Raw genomic sequence first — 17,932 nt, 5'->3', positions numbered from 1 at the left:
CCACCTGCCTTAACTTCCTAAAGTGCTGGGATTACAGGTGTAAGCCACCATGCCTGGCCTCTAGATGGTTTCACTGGGAAATTCTACCAAATGTTAAAAAAAGAAATAGTATCAATTCCACACAAACTCTTCCAGAAAATAAAAAAAATTTAGCTCATTTTATGAGGCCAGCATGGTCCTGATGCCAAAATTTGAAAAAGATAACAACAAAACTATAGAACAATACTTCACATGAACATATACCCCAAAACTTCAACAAACTATAAACTATTAGCAAATGGAATCCAGATATATATATATATATATATATATATATATATTTTTTTTTTTTTTTTTTTTTAAATAATACTTCACTACTATGTGCAGTTTATCCCAGGTAATTTAATGCTGGTGTAACATTCAAAAATAGCCAGGCATGGTGGCTCACGCCTATAATCCCAGCACTTTGGGATGGTGAAGCGGGCAGATCACCTGAGGTCAGGGGTTTGAGACCAGCCTGGTCAACATGGTGAAAACCAGTCTCTACTAAAAACACAAAAATTAGCCGGGTGTGGTTGTGTGCACCGGTAGTCCCAGCTACTTGGGAGCCTGAGGCAGAAGAATCACTTGAACCTGGGAGGTGGAGGTTGCAGTGAGCTGAGATTGCACTACTGCACTCCAGCTTGGGGGACAGAGCAAGACTCCATCTCAATAATAGTAATAATAATAAATAAATGAGCATACTTCACCATATTGGCAGACTAAGGAAGAAAAAAGCACATGATAATTCTAACTGATGAAGAAAATGCATTAACAAAATTTAAAACCCATTCATGATTAAAAAAAAAAAAAAATCTCTCAGCAAACTAGAGAAGGAAACTTCCTTAATCTAAAAAAAAAAAAAAAAAAAAAAAAAAATCTACGAAATGGGCATCATACTTAATAGTGAAAAACTGAATATTTTCTCCCTAAGATTGGGAATATGGCAAAGATGCTCACTCTCCACACTTGTATTCAACATTATCCAAAAAGTTCTAACCAGTGCAAAAAGGCAAGAGGAAAGGCAAAAAAGAAAACCATAAGGATTGGAAATAAAGAAATAAAATTATCCCTGTTAGTAGCCAACATGATGTTCTACGTAGAAAATCCTATTAAATCTGCAAAAAGGCTCCCAGAACTAATTAATGAGTTTAGTAAAGTCACGGGACACAAAGTCATAATATTTTTTTAAAAAAACAAACTGTATTTCTATATACTGGCAACAAGCAATTGGAAAACCAAATCAAACATCATTTACAGTAGCTTCAAAATAATGAAATACTTTAAGGATAAATCTAACAAAATATGTTCAGAATCTTTATGCTGAAAACTACAAAACACTGATGAAAGAAATAAAGGAAGAGCTAAATAAATGGAGAGATATAACATGTTTACTGACTGGAAGGCTCAATTTTGTTAAGATGTTAGCGCCTCCCCAGTTGATATAAAGATTCACACAATCCCGATAAAAATTGTAGCAGGATTTTTTTGTCGATATCAACAGATTGATTCTAAAATTTACACAGAAAGGCAAAGGAACTGGAAAGCTAAAACAATTTTGGAAAAGTAGAACAACGTTGGAGAACTCACACTATCTGATTTCAAGACATACTATACTGATATCCTCTTGGCAAGAGGATAGACACATAGATCAATAGAATAGAGTCCAGAAACAGAGTGACACCAAAATGGCCTATTGATTTTTTTACAAAGGTGCAAAGGCAGTTCAATGGAGAAAGGTTGTCTTTTTAAGAAATGATGCTGGATGGGCCAGGTGTGGTGGCTCCCGCCTGTAATCCCAGCAATTTGGGAGGCTGAGGTGGGCAGATCACCTCAGGTCAGGAGTTTGAGATCAGCCTGGCCAACATGGTGAAACTCTGTCTCTACTAAAAATACAAAAATTAGCCAGGGATGGTAGCGCATGCCTGTAATCCCAGCTACTCTGGAGGCTGAGGCAGGAGAATTGCTTGAACCCAGGAGGCGGAAGTTACAGTGAGCTGAGATGGCGCCATCGCACTCTAACCTGGGCGACAAAGCAAGACTCCGTCTCAAAAAAAAAAAAAAAAAAAAGAAATGAAATGATGCTGGAATAGTGGGACATTCATATGCAAAAATGTAAACCTTGACCTATACCACATACCTTCTATTTAAAAATTTTAGTCGAAATGTATCATAGACCTAAATATAAACTCATGAAACTTTTAGAAAAAAGCATAGGAGAAAAACCTTTGTCACTTTGGGTTGGGCAGAGTTCTTAGATGTAACATTAAAGCACAATTCATACGAGGAAAATTTTAAAATTTAATAAATCAGATTTCATCAAAACTAATTTTTTTTTTTTTTTTTTTTTTTTTTTTTTTTTTGTCAAAAGGCATTGACAAGCAACAACCTCAGAGAAAATACTTGCAAATCACATTTCTTTTTTTTTCCTCACTCTTGTTGCCCAGGCTGGAGTGCAGTGGCGCAATTTTGGCTCACTGCAACCTCTGCCTCCCAGGTTCAAGTGATTCTCCTTCCTCAGCCTCCCCAGTAGCTGGGATTACGGGAGCCCGCCACCACACGTGGCTAATTTTTGTATTTTTAGTAGAGACGGGGTTTCACCGTGTTGGCCAGGCTGGTCTTGAACTCCTGACCTCAGGTGATCCCCCCAACCTTGGCCTCCCAAAGTGCTGGGATTACAGGTGTGAGCCATTGCACTTGACCGCAAATCACATTTCTAACAAAGGACTTGAATCCAGAATTTATCTTTTAATTTGTTTTAAAATTTTTATTTTATTTTATTTTTGGTAGAGACAGGATCTTGGTATGTTGCCCAGGCTAGTCTCAAACTCCTGTCCTCAAGTGATCCTCTTGCTCAGCCTCCCAAAGCACTAGGACTACAGGCATGAGTCACTGTGCCTGGCCTAGAATTTATAAAGAACTGTCAGCCGGGAGTGGTGGCTCATGCCTGTAATCCCAGTACTTTGGGAGGCCGAGGTGGGTGGATCATGAGGTCAGGAGTTCAAGACCAGCCTGACCAACATAGTGAAAACTCATCTCTACTAAAAATACAGAACAATTAGCCAGGCATTTGCTACCCAGGAGGCTGAAGCAGGACAATCACTTGAACCTGGGAGGCAGAGGTTGCAGTGAGCCAAGATGGAGCCACTGCTCTCCAGCCCAGGCAACAGTGTGAGACTCTGTCTCAAAAAAAAACTCTCAAAACTCAGAAATAACAAAACAAACAATTTTTTAAAAAGACAAAAGTTTTGAACAGGCACCTCACCAGAGAAGATATATGGATGGCAAATAAATATTTGAAAATATACTCAACATCATTCATCGGTAGGAATTGCAAATTAAAACCACAGCAAGGTATGTCTATACACCTATTGAAATTGAACAAAAATCTGACAATGCCAATTTTTGGTGAGAAGGCAGAACAACTGCCACTCTCATATATTGCTGGTGGGAATGCAAAATGATACAGCCCCTCTAGGTTTCTTATAAAGTTAAACACACACTTACCATAGGCTCCAACAATCCCTCCTAGAAATTAGCCCAAGTAAAATGAAAATTTATGTTCACACCAAAACCTGTATGTGAATGTTTACAGAAGCTTTATTCATAATTGCCAAAACTAGAAACAACCTAAATATTCCTCAACTGGGAAATGGAGTAACAAACTGTGGTACATCCATACAGTAGAATACTACTCAGCAATGAAAAGGAATTAACTATTGATACATGCAACAACATGGATAAATCTTAAATCCATTATGCCAAGTGAAAGAAGCCAAATTCAAAATACTACATATTGTATGGTTCTGTTTTATATGACAGTCTGGAAAAGAAAAAACTATAGAAATAGAGAACATATCAGTGTTGACAGGACTTAAGGGTGGGGAAGGTTTTGACTACAAAGGGGTAACAAAAGGGAATTTGGGAAGGTGATTAACTGTTTTATTTGTGTGTGTGTGTGTGTGTGTGTGTGTGGTGGTGGTTATATAATTCTTTGTATTTGTCAAAACTCACAGAACTGTACACCAAAATGTAAATTTTACTGAATATAAATTACAATTAAATTATATATATGCATATCTATTATGTGTATGTGTGTGTATATATATATGAACATTTTTTAAAGTTTTTTTTCCCCTCATATTACTATCAAGTCATATCTCACAGATTTTGTATTTGTACAATTATTCTTTCTTGAGCCTGAAATTAGTTAGGACTGTCTTTTTTTTTTTTTTTTTTTTGAGATGGAGTCTCACTCTGTTGCCCAGGCTGGAGTGCAGTGGTATGATCTCAGCTCACTGCAACCTCTGCCTCCCAAGTTCAGGTGATTCTCTGGCCTCAGCCTCCTGAGTAGCTGAGACTACAGGCGCTCACCACCACATCTGGCTAATTTTCATATTTTTAGTAGAGATGGGGTTTCTCCACGTTGGTCAGACTGGCCTCGAACTCCTGACCTCAGGTGATCTGCCCGCCTTGGCCTCCCAAAATGCTGGGATTACAGGTGTGAGCCACCGTGCCCGGCCAAATTAGGACTGTCTTCATCTCTGTTAACCTTCCATTTCCTCTCCTTCCACAAAATCTAAACTTTATTATTATTTGAAACTTAGAATTTTTGAGTAAGTTATTCCTTCTGTCTCAAGAAGGTCCAATACCTGTTATTGAGAGTGGTAAAATAATACAATATCTGCCCTGGGCACTTTAGTGAGAATCCATTTATCGGGTTAAGTAGCTGTCACGGTGGATGGCAGTGAGCAGGCCTCGGAGTGGCCAGGACATAGGACAGATGTGCTTTGATGGGAGAGAAGGGAAGGAAAAGCCGGCAGCACAGCGATGGGAAACTAGAGGCCAGAGGTAGAGGTGGAGGGCAATGATCAGGGAGCAGAGATGAGCATGCCAAGGACATCCTGTGCTGACTTCACAGTGCTGGCTCTGGGCATAGGCCAGTCTCTTCCTGGAGCTTTCATTTTCTCTCTTCGGAATCTGTCAACCCTCTACTGCAATCTGTTCCACAGTCGTATAGCCAAAATCCTCTTCCTCTGTCTCCATTTATTCAACAAATATTTATCTTAGCTGACTCTAATCACACTCTCTCCTGTTTGTCCTGCAGTGAAGCCCTTTTACATCTGTTTATCTCTTTTGATCCAAGGGAAGGAGAATTAACCCTGACTTCCAGAGAAGAAAATAGTCTCAGAAAGGTTAAGTGATTTATCTGAAGTTGCCCTTTTAATACTGAGCACTGGACTCTTTCAATATCCGTGTACTCTGCTGCCCCCTACCGTGGCCATAGCAATAGGTTTTAAATTACAAAAAAACACAACAGAACACTACACAACACTGCAAAGACTACACGACACTATAAATAGTGCTTACATTTGTTCATTTAGCAAATATTCGGCTGGGTGCAGTGGCTTACACCTGTAATCCCAGCACTTTGGGAGGCCGAGGCAGGTGGATCACTTGAGGCCAGGAGTTCAAGACCAGCTTGGCCAACATGGAGAAACCCCACCTCATTCAAGGTGGGCCAGAGATATGCCTTTCTTTCTTTCTTTCTTTTCTTCTTTCTTTTTTCTTTTTTTTTTTTTTTTTTTGAGACAGAGTCTCACTCTGTTGCCCAGGCTGGAGAGCAATGGTATGATCTCGGCTCACTGCAACCTCCACCTCCAGGGTTCAAGCGATTCTCCTGCCTCAGCCTCCCCAGTAGCTGCGATTACAGGCACGTGCCACCATGCCTGACTAATTTTTGTATATTTAGTAGAGACGGGGTTTCACCATGCTGGCCAGGCTGGTCTCAAACTCCTGACCTCAGGTGATCACCCTGCCTCAGCCTCCCAAAGTGCTGGGATTACAGGTGTGAGCCGCCACATCTGGCCTCTCTTATGAAGACTAGCAGAACTACAATTATGAAGAAAAAGTCAGCTTGGAGCCTCAACCCCAGGAACTTTCTCAGGTGGAACACATTTGGAAGTTGAGCATCTGGAAATGAATTTCCTTAAAGACATCCATGCATGAGTACCCCTTACCAAGTCTTCATGTACTTTACGGCTATTGCTTACCCCATTTGAAAACCAGTGTTGCAAAGGACTGGGGGCAATCTGAAACTACTGGATTCCTGGAACCTGCCACTGATTGATGGGGCCAGTGGGCCCTAATGAGATTAGACCTCCATTTTAAAAGTGTGAAAGGTATAAGGAGATTCAGAGATAGATGTAAATGGCTTGGGGGAGCCTCCAAAATTTTCAGGTCCAGGTATCTCCCACCCCTTCAAAGGACTGTCTGATACTATTCTATGGCTCCGGGAATGAAGAACCAGTCATCAGGACCTGCTGGCCTCTATGAAATTAAGAGCCCAGTCAGATTTAACAACCTGAAGATGAGGTGTAACTGTGAAGCAATATATGGCTGGTTTTTTAACACACCCCCATCCAAACACATCCACTCCAGCTGATTCATTCTCTCAACTCCCATGTGCTAGGTAATGTATGAGGTGCCAGAATTACCCAAAAAACAAAGCATAATCCATAGGCCAAGCCCTGCAGAAACTCTAGGAGAGAAACGTTTAAACAAATAATTAAAAAAACACTGTGACTGGCTGGGCGTGGTGGCTCATGCCTGCAATCCCAGCACTTTGGGAGGCTGAGGCAGGAGGATCACCCAAGTTCAGGAGTTTGAGACCAGCCTGGCCAACATGGTAAAACCCCATCTCTACTAAAAATATAAAAAGTTAGCTGGGTATGGTGGCACACAACTGTAATCCCAGCTACTCGGGAGACTGAGGGCAGGAGAATTGCTTGAACCTAGGAGGCAGAGGTTGCAGTGAGCAGAGATCATGCCTGGGTTACAAGAGTGAAACTCTGTCTCAAAAAAACAAAAACAAAAACAAAAAAACCACTGTGATAAAGAGTTAATAAAACTGTGTGCCAGAGCTGGGGAAGTACTGAAGAAAGAGTGACTTGAGTAAGAAGGTTCAAGGAAAACTTCCCAAAGCTGGTCACATATTTATTGACAGACGTGTAGTACATCACAGAGAAAAAGAGATGGCGGTGGAAGGATGTTCCAGGCGGAGGAAGCAGCATGTCACACGGGCAGCCAGTGTCCAAGTGACACTCAAGGGGCAAGACCTGCTTCATGGGCTTGTGACCTCTGTAGTCACAGAGGGCCCCCTCTTAGAAGGGCCCTCGTGCTTGTTTTAATGTTCTGCTGTCATAATTTTGAAATTCTTCTTTTTTTTGTTTTCTAACAGGGAGACCTGCATTTTCGTTTTTATACTAGGCCCTGCAAATTATGTAGCAGGTCCTGCAAGAGGGCAAGATGAATGCAGGGAGACCTGCTGGGAAGTTATTACTGCGATCCAAGTAAGAGATAATGAGGGGGCTAAATCAAGGTCTTGTCGTAACAGTAATACACAGCCACACCATTATTTTCAACTTCTTCCCAGTGTGTTCCTCAGTTTAGATGTAGCAATTTCCCCCACTAGAAAGTACTTAGATTGAATTTGATTTTTTGTAATTACAAAGAATGCGGCAATTGAATAATTTTCTACGTTTGTGTTTGCACCTATGCAAGGGTATCTATCTAGGATAAATTCTCAGAATTAGAATTGATGGGTCAAAGGTATGTTCATTTTCAAGGCTGATAGGCATTGCCAAGTTGGTAACCCGAAGAGAGTATACCAATTTGTATCTCTTCCAACAGTACAGAGGAGTATCTGTTTTATCATGCCCTCTTTAACACTATGTAGTATCCAACCTTTTGGTATTTGCAGTCTGATAACGTAAGAAAGCAGTGGCTGATTGTCTTCATTTGCCTTTCCTTAGTTACAAACAAGGTTGGTCATTTAAAAAATTATTATAGGAGTCTGTGCAGGCCAGGCACAGTGGCTCATACCTATAATCCCAGCACTTTGGGAGGCTGAGGCAGATGGTTCACTTGAGGCCAAGAGTTCCAGATCAGCCTGGCCAACATGGCAAAACCCCGTCTTTACAAAAATCACAAAAGAATTAGTCAGGTGTGGTGGCATGTGCCTGTAGTCGCAGCTACTCAGGAGGCTGAGACATGAGAATCGCTTGAGCCCAGGAAGCAGAGGTTGCAGTGAGCTAAGATTGTGCCACTGCACTCCATCCTGGGCAATGGAGCGAGACTGTCTCAAAAAAAAAAAAAAAAAAAAAAAAAAAGAGTCCATTTATATTTCTGTTTGCCTGAAGCCCGTTTAGTCCTTCGCCATTTTCGAATTGGGTCATAAGTCTTTTTCTTATTGGTTTATAAGAGCTGTTTTACGTTTAAAAAATTAGTAATAAATATTTTACCTAGTTTATAGTTTGTTGCTTTATTTCTGCTTTTTTTTGGCCACACAGATGAAGGCCTGAATTTTTGAAACCTAAGTGAACTGCTACTGTTTTCACTGTATACCAGTATTTTGCAATATAAGCCCTCTTTTCGGGGAGTGACCTTCAGAGACTATTACACTTATTTTTTTAGAAGCTCAGCTTGTTCATTTGAAGAACATACAATACTAAAGGGAAAAAAAAGCTCAGCTTGTACTTATTTTTTGAAGAGATAATATATCCACATGATTAAAAAGTCAAAAGATACAAAAAGGTATACAGTGAGAAAAATCTCCTTCCAGCCAGGCACGGTGGCTCCCACCTGTAATCCTAGCACCTTTGGGAGGCCGAGGCAGGTGGATCACATGAGGCCAAGAGTTCAAGACCAGCCTGCCCGACATGGTGAAACCGTGTCTCTACTAAAAATACAAAAAATAGCTGGGCTTTGTGATGTTGGCCTGTAGTCCTAGCTACTTGGGAGGCTGAGACAAGAGAATCACTTGAACCCAGGAGGCAGAGGTTGCAGTGAGCCGAGATTGTGCCACTGCACTCCAGCCTGGGTGATACAGCATGACTCCATCTCAAAAAAAAAAAAAAAAAAAAAAAAAAAACCCCTCTGTCCTCAAACCACTTAAGCTTCCCTCCAGGAAGTAAGCACTATTATCAGTTCCTTGGGTATCTGTCCCTATTTTATGTGTAAAGGAGCAAGTGCAAGCACACACACGTATTCTTTTTTCCGATTATTACACGAATAGTAGCCTACCATATCCAGGATTCTGCACCTTGCCTTTTTTTAACCACTTAACATTACATTTTGGAAATAATGACCTAATTATTCATAAATTCATAAGTACTTCCTCATCTTAAAAAATGGCTGCATTGGGCCGGGCACGGTGGCTCACGCCTGTAATCCCAACACCCTGGGAGGCTGAGGTGGACAGATCACGAGATCAGGAGATTGAGACCATCCTGGCTAACACAGTGAAACCCAATCTCTACTAAAAAAAACACAAAAAAATTAGCCAGGCGTGGTAGTGGGTGCCTGTAGTCCCAGCTACTTGGGAGGCTGAGGCAGGAGAATGGCATGAATCCGGGAGGCAGAGCTTGCAGTGAACCGAGATCTGGCCACTGCACGCCAGCCTGGGGAACAGAGGGAGACTCCATCTCAAAAAAAAAAAAAAAAAAAAAAAGCTGCATAGTGTCCCATTGTATGCACTGTTTTGAATATGCTTTTAAGGGAGAAACCTAAGTGAGAAATACTCCCAAGTCGTTTGGGGCTGGACATTGAGACTGAGTTGAGGGATTGGACTGGGGCCTTCTCTAGATCCTGAACAATCAGACCTTTTCCTTCCTTCAGGCCTTTATCTCCCATTTTTAGGCCTTTACCTCCCATTTTCTTTTTTCTTTCTTTCTTTTTTTTTTTTTTTGAGATGGAGTCTCACTCTGTAGCCCAGGCTGGAGTGCAGTGGCACCATCTCAGTTCACTGCAACCTCTGTCTCCCGTGTTCAAGACATTCTCCTGCCTCGGCCTCCCGAGTAGCTGGGATTACAGGGACATGCCACTAAGCCAGGCTAATTTTTTTGTGTTTTTAGTAGAAACAGGGTTTCACCCACGTTGGTCAGGCTGGTCTCAAACTGCTGGCCTCAAGTGATCCGCCTGCCTCGGCCTCCCAAATGTGCTGGGATTACAGGCGTGAGCCACAGCGCCCGGCCTTTTACCCCCCATTTTCTGCCAATTAAAACTTCACACAGTTTTCCACTGCTTATAACTTTTGAACACGTGTGTGGTAATGTTCCGTGTATATTGCATATAAAACTATTAGCTTTTAAAATATTACCAGTTTATATAGGCTCATCTCAAATGCTACTTCCTTTTGGAAACCTTCCTTGATCTCCCTGATGTCCCCAACCAAAGTGACCTCACTCCCCTCTGAAATCCTATAGAATGGTGTAATGTTTTGTGGTTATTTGTCATGTCTTTTATGTGTGCAAGTCTTAGTTTTTTTTGTTTTGTTTTGTTTTGTTTTAACCTGAAGACTGTCTCACTTGCCCCAGTACCTTCCACAGAGTGGCTTCTGAGTAATGTTTACAGAATTTTTGAGGTAATTAATGAATGAACAAAGGCACCAAGGGTTAAGGACATGAATTTAGTGTCAGATACTTGGGTTCTACTCCTGGTTTTGCTGTTTTCTAGGTGTGTCGTGGGGTAAATCACTTCTCTCACCCTTTCCTTAGAATCCACTTCACAGGACAGTGGTGGGGATTAAGTGATCTGATGCAGGTAAATTGCTTTTCATTGACCGTTAGCTGCTGCAATAGAAATTCAGAGGAAGGAGGAGAGAGGTCAAGGAGACTTCCTAAGCTGGACTGTGCTCTCCAGCCACCCTCTCATTTATATTTCTTTTCAGATCTCTACTAAGAATGTCACTCTGGCCGGGCGCAGTGGCTCACTCCTGTAATCCCAGCACTTTGGGAGGCCGAGGCAGGAGGATCACCTGAGGTCGGGAGTTCGAGACCAGCATGACCAACATGGAGAAACCCCGTCTCTACTAAAAATACAAAATTAGCCAGGTGTGGTGGCACATGCCTGTAATCCTAGCTACTCGGAAGGCTGGGGCAGGAGAATCACCTGAAGCCGGCAGGCAGGGGTTGCGTGAGCCGAGATCGCACCATTGCACTCCAGCCTGGGCAACAAGAGCGAAACTCTGTCTCAAATAAATAAATTAATTAAGTAAAATAAAAAATAAAGAATGTCACTCTTCTTTGTTCCTGTATTTTCTTTTTAGGTCTTCATCTTTTGGGTATATTTGCCTGGCTTCAGGGCGAGGGCCCTCCCCCAAGAGCTGGCCAGTACTGCAGATTCTTATGACCACTCAAATATTTCTTTCCTTTATAAGAAACAAGCAGCTCTACCCTATGGTTGAGCCAATGTGTCCATTTCTTTCTATCCAAATGTAAGGCATTGTGACATCTGCAGTGAGAGGCCAATGCAATTTGGTGTGGGTGGGGGCAAGGGTGGGGGAGTTTTGCAGAGCATAAAGAGCACAGTATCTTGGATCTTCAGCAGCTTTAGTTCAGTTCTTAACTTTTCTTGCCTCATTACAACAGCCTCATAACTCATTTTCCTCATATATTGAGAACTGTTGTAGTCAGGCATGGTGACTCTTACATGGCTGTTATGTTGGCCATGGGTGGCCAACATAGTGAGACCCCCATCTTTACCAAAAAAAATTAAAATTAGTCAGGCATGATGGCATGTACCTTAGTCATAGCTACTTAGGAGACTGAGGTGGGAGGATTGCTTGAGCCCAGGAGTTTGAGATTGCAATGAACTATGATCACACCACTGCACTCCAGCCTGGGTGACAGAGTGAGATCCTGTCTCTAAAATAATTAAAATAATTAGAAAGAATATGATTGGAAAAAAACAAAAATAAAAGTAAAAATAAAAAAGAACTCTTGTGAGGAAAGCATCTAGCATAATGCTAGACAAAAAGTAAGTAACCAACAAATGCAAGTTCTCCCTTTAAGCTCTTCTCCACACTGGTACCAGATTTGTACTACTAAAAGTCCTCTTCTTTCCTCTTATTATGGAGGAATTATCCTAACTCATAGCCAACCTCCCCACTTGTATACATGCTTACTCAAGGGCATGGCTTCAGCAGTTCTCTCTCTCCTGCATCATCAATTTTCCCCTCTCTCCTCGATCAGTCTCAATCAACATATAAATGTTATGTTTCCCATCTTAAAAACAAACAAAAAGTCTGTTTTGACTCCACTACCACCTACAGCTGCCACATTTTCTCCTTCTTCTTTGTAATAAAACTCCTTGAAAAAGATATATCCTGTATACTCAACATTTTCAATTCCTCTTGAACCTACTTCAATCAGATTTTTGTCCCCTACACTCCACCAAAACATCTCAAGATCACCAACAACCTCCACATTGGTGAATCTAATTAGCATCTATTCATCTTCATATTATTTGATCTGTGTGACACAGTTGGTTACTCTCTCTTCCTTAAAACATTTTATTCACTTGGCTTCCGGTAGTTCTCACTTCCCTGGTTTTCTTCTTTTTGGCTCCTCCTTCTCAGTGTCTTTGGCTGATTACTCTTCATTTTCCCAGCCTCTAAGTATTAGAGTTGCCCCAGGATCCAGTCACTGGAACTCTTTGCTTTTCTGTCTACACTCATTTCCTAAGTAATTTCTTCAGTCCCTTGGGTTTTACCTATTATATTGATTCTGAAAACCTCCAAAGTCCTACTTCACTCTCAACTTTTTTCCTGAACTCAAGTCCAAATATCAAAATAGCCTACTTGCCACATCTACTTGGGTGAGCTCTTCATATTTCTACTCAGACCTGTCCCTCCTGCAGTCTTCTTTGTGTCAAATAATGGCAACTCCAGTCTTCTAGTTGCTCAGGTCAAAAAGTTTGGTAATTGGTAATGCGACTCTCCGCTTTGTCTCATACCTCATATCCAATCCATTGACAAATTCCGCCAACTCTACTTTCAAAATCTGTGATTCCCAAAAAATCCACAAAAAAAGCATAAAGGGAAAAAAATACAAAATACAAAAAACAAAAAATTAAAAATCAAAATTTATGAGAATCCAACTACATCTCTCTATCTCCACTTGGACCCAGGTCTGAGTTGCCATCATCTTGTACTTGGGTTATTGCAATAGCTTCCTAGCTGGCCTTTCTGGTATGGTCTTTAAACCTTTTCTCACCCCAGCAACCCTGTTAAAACATAAGCCAGAAGATGTCTCTTCCATTCTCAGAACCTCTCATCAGTTTTTGTTTGTTCAGAGACAGGGTCTTACTCTTGCTCAGGCTGGAGTGCAATGCAATGATGATCACATAGTTTACTACATTCTCAAAGTCCCGTGCTCAAGCAATCCTCCCACCTCAGCCTCCCAAGTAGCTAGGACTACAGGTGTACCCCACCATTCCTGGCTATTTTTGTTTGTTTGTTTTTGGTAGAGATGGTGTCTTAAACTCCTCGCCTCAAGTGATGCGTGAGAGTATCAGGAGATGATAGATGATGACCAGGTGAGAGTATCAAGAGACTCTCCTATCTCAGCCTCCCAAAGTGCTGGGATTATAGGCATGAGCCACCATGCTTAGTCCAATCAGTTTTTTATCTCATGTAGACCACCCTTCCCTCCATAACCCTCATCTCCTGATACTCTCACTCTCTTCCACTCCAATCACACTGATTCTCACCCTGTTCCTCAAACCTGCCAGTCACGTTCTTGCCTCAAAACTTTTGCACTTGCTGTTCCATATGCCTGGATTCATTTCTTTCAGATATCTACATGGTTCACTCCCTTGTTCCTTCAGATCTTTACAAAAAATTCATTTTACTGAGGACTTTCCTGGCCACTCCATCCAAAAAATTTTTTTTCTCTCTCTCTCTCACACACACACACACACACACACACACACACACACACCCCATTCAGATTTCAAGTCCTGAGCTCAGGAGTTTGAGGTTGCAGTGAGCTATGATTGTGCCACTGCACTCTAGCCTGGGCGACAGGGTGAGACCCTGTCTCAAAAAAAAAAAAAAAAAAAAAAATGCAGGCTGGGCTCGGTAGCTCATGCCTGTAATCCCGGTTACTTGGGAGGCTGAGGCAGGAGAATCGCTTGAACCTGGGAGGCAGAGGTTGCAGTGAGGCGGCATTTCGCCACTGCACTCCAGCCCAGGAAACAGTGCGAGACTCTGTCTCAAAAAAAAAAAAAAAAATTCAGGACTCCAGATAACTTTTGAAAATTCAGGACTCCAAATAACTTTTGTTTATGTGGATTATATCCATTGATAATTATCACACTAGGGGTCAAAACTGAGAAATTGTTAAATATTTACATATTAATTCATTTAAAATAACAATAATAAACATGTTAACATAACATTTTTATTTAAAAAAAAAAATTTAGCTGTTTTGCTCCAAAACAAAACAAAACAAAATAGTGAGAGGAATGCTACTGTTTTACATTTTTGAAAATCTGTTTTATGTCTGGTTTAATGGAAGATAATTCTATTATCCTATTTACTTCTCATTCAATCTGTTATAATGCGCCATGAAGCCCTAGAAAACTACCCAGTACTCTCATGAGAAAATGAGAGTTTAAAAAGAAAATAATGTCTTTGTATTACTATGTAAATAGTTTTTGTCTCCATATGTATCTGTTATCTTTGTACATAGGTTTCCCTCCCATTCTACATAGCAAACTCCTGCTGGTCACTCAAGGTCTGTCTCACCTGCCATCTCTAGACAGTTAGTTGTTCCCTCCTCTCTACTCCCACTTTTCTTTTTTTTTTTTTAATTTAATTTAATTTTTTTTTTTTTTTTTTTTTTTTTTTTTTTTTTTGAGACGGAGTCTTGCTCTGTCGCCCAGGCTGGAGTGCAGTGGCGCGATCTCTGCTCACTGCAAGCTCCGCCGCTTCCGGGGTTCACACCATTCTCCTGCTCAGCCTCCCTAGAAGCTGGGACTACAGGCGCCTGCCACCACGCCCGGCTAATTTTTAGCAGAGACGGGGTTTCACCGTGTTCGCCAGGATGGTCTCCATCTCCTGACCTCGTGATCCGCCCGCCTCGGCCTCCCAAAGTGTTGGGATTACAGGCGTGAGCCTCCGCGCCCGGCCCCGTTTTTCTTTTATAGCACATATTATGTTATCCTGTTGTTATCTGTATAATTGTCTATCTCCCCAACCGACTGTCTTCCTAAAGAAGGCAACTATAACTTGATCTTCTTTACATCCCTAGCCCCACTCACAGTATCTAGCACCAAAAAGATATTTAATAAATATTTGTTGAATAAAGAAATATGAGGCCGGGTGCAGTGGCTCATGCCTGTAGTTCTTTCTAGCACTTTGGGAGGCCAAGGCAGGTGGATCACCTGATGTCAGGAGTTCGAGCCCAGCCTGGCCAACATGGCGAAACCTCATCTCTACTAAAAATACAAAAATTAGCCAGGCGGGCGCCTATAATCCCAGCTGCTCGGGAGGCCGAGGCAGGAGAACCACTTGAACCCAGGAGAGGTTGCAGTGAGCCAAGATCGTGCCACTTCACTCCAGCCTGGGCAAAAGAGCGAAACTCCATCTCAAAATAAATAAATAAATAAATAAATAAATAAATAAGAAAGGAGATGAAGGGAAGAGGGGACCCAGTTTCCCTACAGTGAGCTCAGGCACTGATATAACATTTCTTTTTTTCTTTTCTTGAGATAGGGTCTAGCTGTGTTGCCCAGACTGGAGTGCAGTGGCATAATCACAGCTCACTGTAATCTCTGCCTCCTGGTCTCAAGTGATCCTCTCTCCTCAGCCTCCCCAGTAGCTGGGACTATAGGCGCGTGCCACCACTCCCAGTTAAATTTTTTTTTTATTTTTTGTAAAGACAGAGTTTCACCATGTTGCCCAGGCTGGTCTTGAACTCCCGGGCTCAAGTGATCCATCCTCCTTGGCCTCCCAAAGTGGTAGGATTACAGGTGTGAACAACTGTGCCCAGTCAATATCATAATTATTTTCTTTTCTTTTTTTTTTTTTGAAACGGAGTCTGTTGTCACTCAGGCCAGGGTGCAGTAGCAGAGTCTTGGTTCACTGCAACCTCTACCTCCCAGGTTCAAGCAATTCTCCTGCCTCAGCCTCCCAAGTAGCTGGGATTACAGGTGTGCACCACCATGCCCAGCTAATTTTTGTATTTTTAGTAGGGATGGGGTTTCACCATGTTGGCCAGGCTGGTCTCGAACTCCAGACCTCAGGTGATCCACCTGCCTCAGCCTCCCAAAGTGCTGGGATTACAGGTTTGAGCCACTGCGCCAGCCCCAACATAATATTTCTTAAGATTATCAATGTCAAAGTTTTTCCTAACAGCTGGTCAGTTTACCATATAGTTCATTAAGTGAATCCCAACCCCTCATGTGGTCTTTCCCACGAAGTGGAGAAGACAGAGGTCATTCATTTCATTTTATGAGGAAACTAAGGCCCAAAGAAATGAAGTGACTTGCTCAAAGGCACACCGAAAGTCAGTGACAGAGCCAGTGCTTGAATCAGGTATCCGACGCTAAGTCAAGTGCTGTTTCCATTTTATCCCATGCTCGTCATGGTGACTGGAGGCTGAGAAGTCAGAGTTCCAGTGATTCTATCTTGGGGTGTTGCTCTGAAACCTTCTAAGCCTCCTCTTGAACTGATTTCACAGCGGTCTCCGGACTGTCCTCTTACTAAGGACTACCTTAGGGATTCTTTTTATAAGCAACCATTTACTTCTATCAGCCTCTTCTTTCCTTATCATCAATACCTACTGTCATTCACATGCACCGTCCTTGGGAGCTGGTCAAGGTGGACCACCACAGTGCTATATCATCACTGGCAGTTCCATGAGCATTTCGTATTAGAGGAAAGGAGAAGAATAAGACAGAGCTCAATCCAGTCTGTTCCCTTTCATTTTTTTTTTTTTTTTTTTTTTTTTTGAGATGGAGTCTCGCTCTGTCACCCAGGCTGGAGTGCAGTGGCCGGATCTCAGCTCACTGCAAGCTCCGCCTCCCGGGTTTACGCCATTCTCCTGCCTCAGCCTCCCGTGTAGCTGGGACTACAGGCGCCTGCCACCTCGCCCGGCTAGTTTTTTGTATTTTTTAGTAGAGATGGGGTTTCACCGTGTTAGCCAGGATGGTCTCGATCTCCTGACCTCGTGATCCACCCGTCTCGGCCTCCCAAAGTGCTGGGATTACAGGCTTGAGCCACCGCGCCCGGCCCCCTTTCATTTCTTGAATATACAATCTCCTCCTTCTGGAATATATCCCCTCCCAAATCTTCCAACTTGGGGCAGTTCATTGCTCTTTCCTCAATGTTTTCACAACACTTTGTTCTCATCCGTGTCGTAACTCATCATGTAACCACAATGATTTATCTCTATCATCTCCCTACCAGGACTATGAGCTGTCCAACTCATGTTAATACCGTCTTCAGACTCAGAATTCTGAGACTGTCAACTGTCAACTCCTTCTCTCTTTCTCTCTTTTTTTTTTGAGACAGAGTTTCACTCTGTCACTGAGCTGGAGTGCAGTGGCGCAATCTCAGCTCTCTGCAACCTCTGCCTCCCAAGTTCAAGTGATTCTCAGCCTCAGCCTCCCGAGTAGCTGGGATTACAGGTGTGCACCACTATGCCTGGCTAATTTTTGTATTTTTTTGTAGAGACAGGGTTTCACCATGTTGGCCAGGCTGGTCTCAAACTCCAGGACTCATGTAATCTGCCTGCTTTGGCCTCCCAAAATGCTAAGATTACAAGTGTGAGTCACCACGCCCAAACAACTCCTTCCTTTTCTTTGAACCTCTCCTCTTCTTTCTGGTGATACTCCATAATCCTGATGCTTTAGTCTTTTTTTTTTTTTTTTTTTTTTTTTTTGAGACGGAGTTTCGCTCTGTCGCCCAGGCTGGAGTGCAGTGGCTGGATCTCAGCTCACTGCAAGCTCCGCCTCCTGGGTTTACGCCATTCTCCTGCCTCAGCCTCCCGAGTAGCTGGGACTATAGGCGCCCGCCACCTCACCCGGCTAATTTTTTGTATTTTTTAGTAGAGACGGGGTTTCACCG

General features: G+C 42.3%; 2 protein-coding genes across 2 annotated transcripts in view; one reads left to right on the top strand and one right to left on the bottom strand.

The window, feature by feature from the left end:
- PROCR (protein C receptor) overlaps positions 1 to 10,917 on the top strand; it is a 46,271-nt gene extending 35,354 nt beyond the window's left edge. The window contains exon 4 of the mRNA XM_050807304.1: positions 10,748 to 10,917. Within this exon, the coding sequence (XP_050663261.1) occupies positions 10,748 to 10,758 (11 nt within the window). The 3' untranslated portion in view covers positions 10,759 to 10,917. The remainder of the gene's footprint in view (positions 1 to 10,747) is intronic.
- The window catches only part of TRPC4AP (transient receptor potential cation channel subfamily C member 4 associated protein), a 283,763-nt gene that overhangs the window by 204,062 nt on the left and 61,769 nt on the right, over positions 1 to 17,932 (bottom strand). The window lies entirely within an intron of this gene.

Source organism: Macaca thibetana, chromosome 10 (assembly GCF_024542745.1).
Source record: "Macaca thibetana thibetana isolate TM-01 chromosome 10, ASM2454274v1, whole genome shotgun sequence".
NCBI lineage: Eukaryota > Metazoa > Chordata > Mammalia > Primates > Cercopithecidae > Macaca > Macaca thibetana.
Note: the sequence above shows the minus strand (reverse complement) of the source record. Positions and strands in the feature narration are given on the sequence as shown.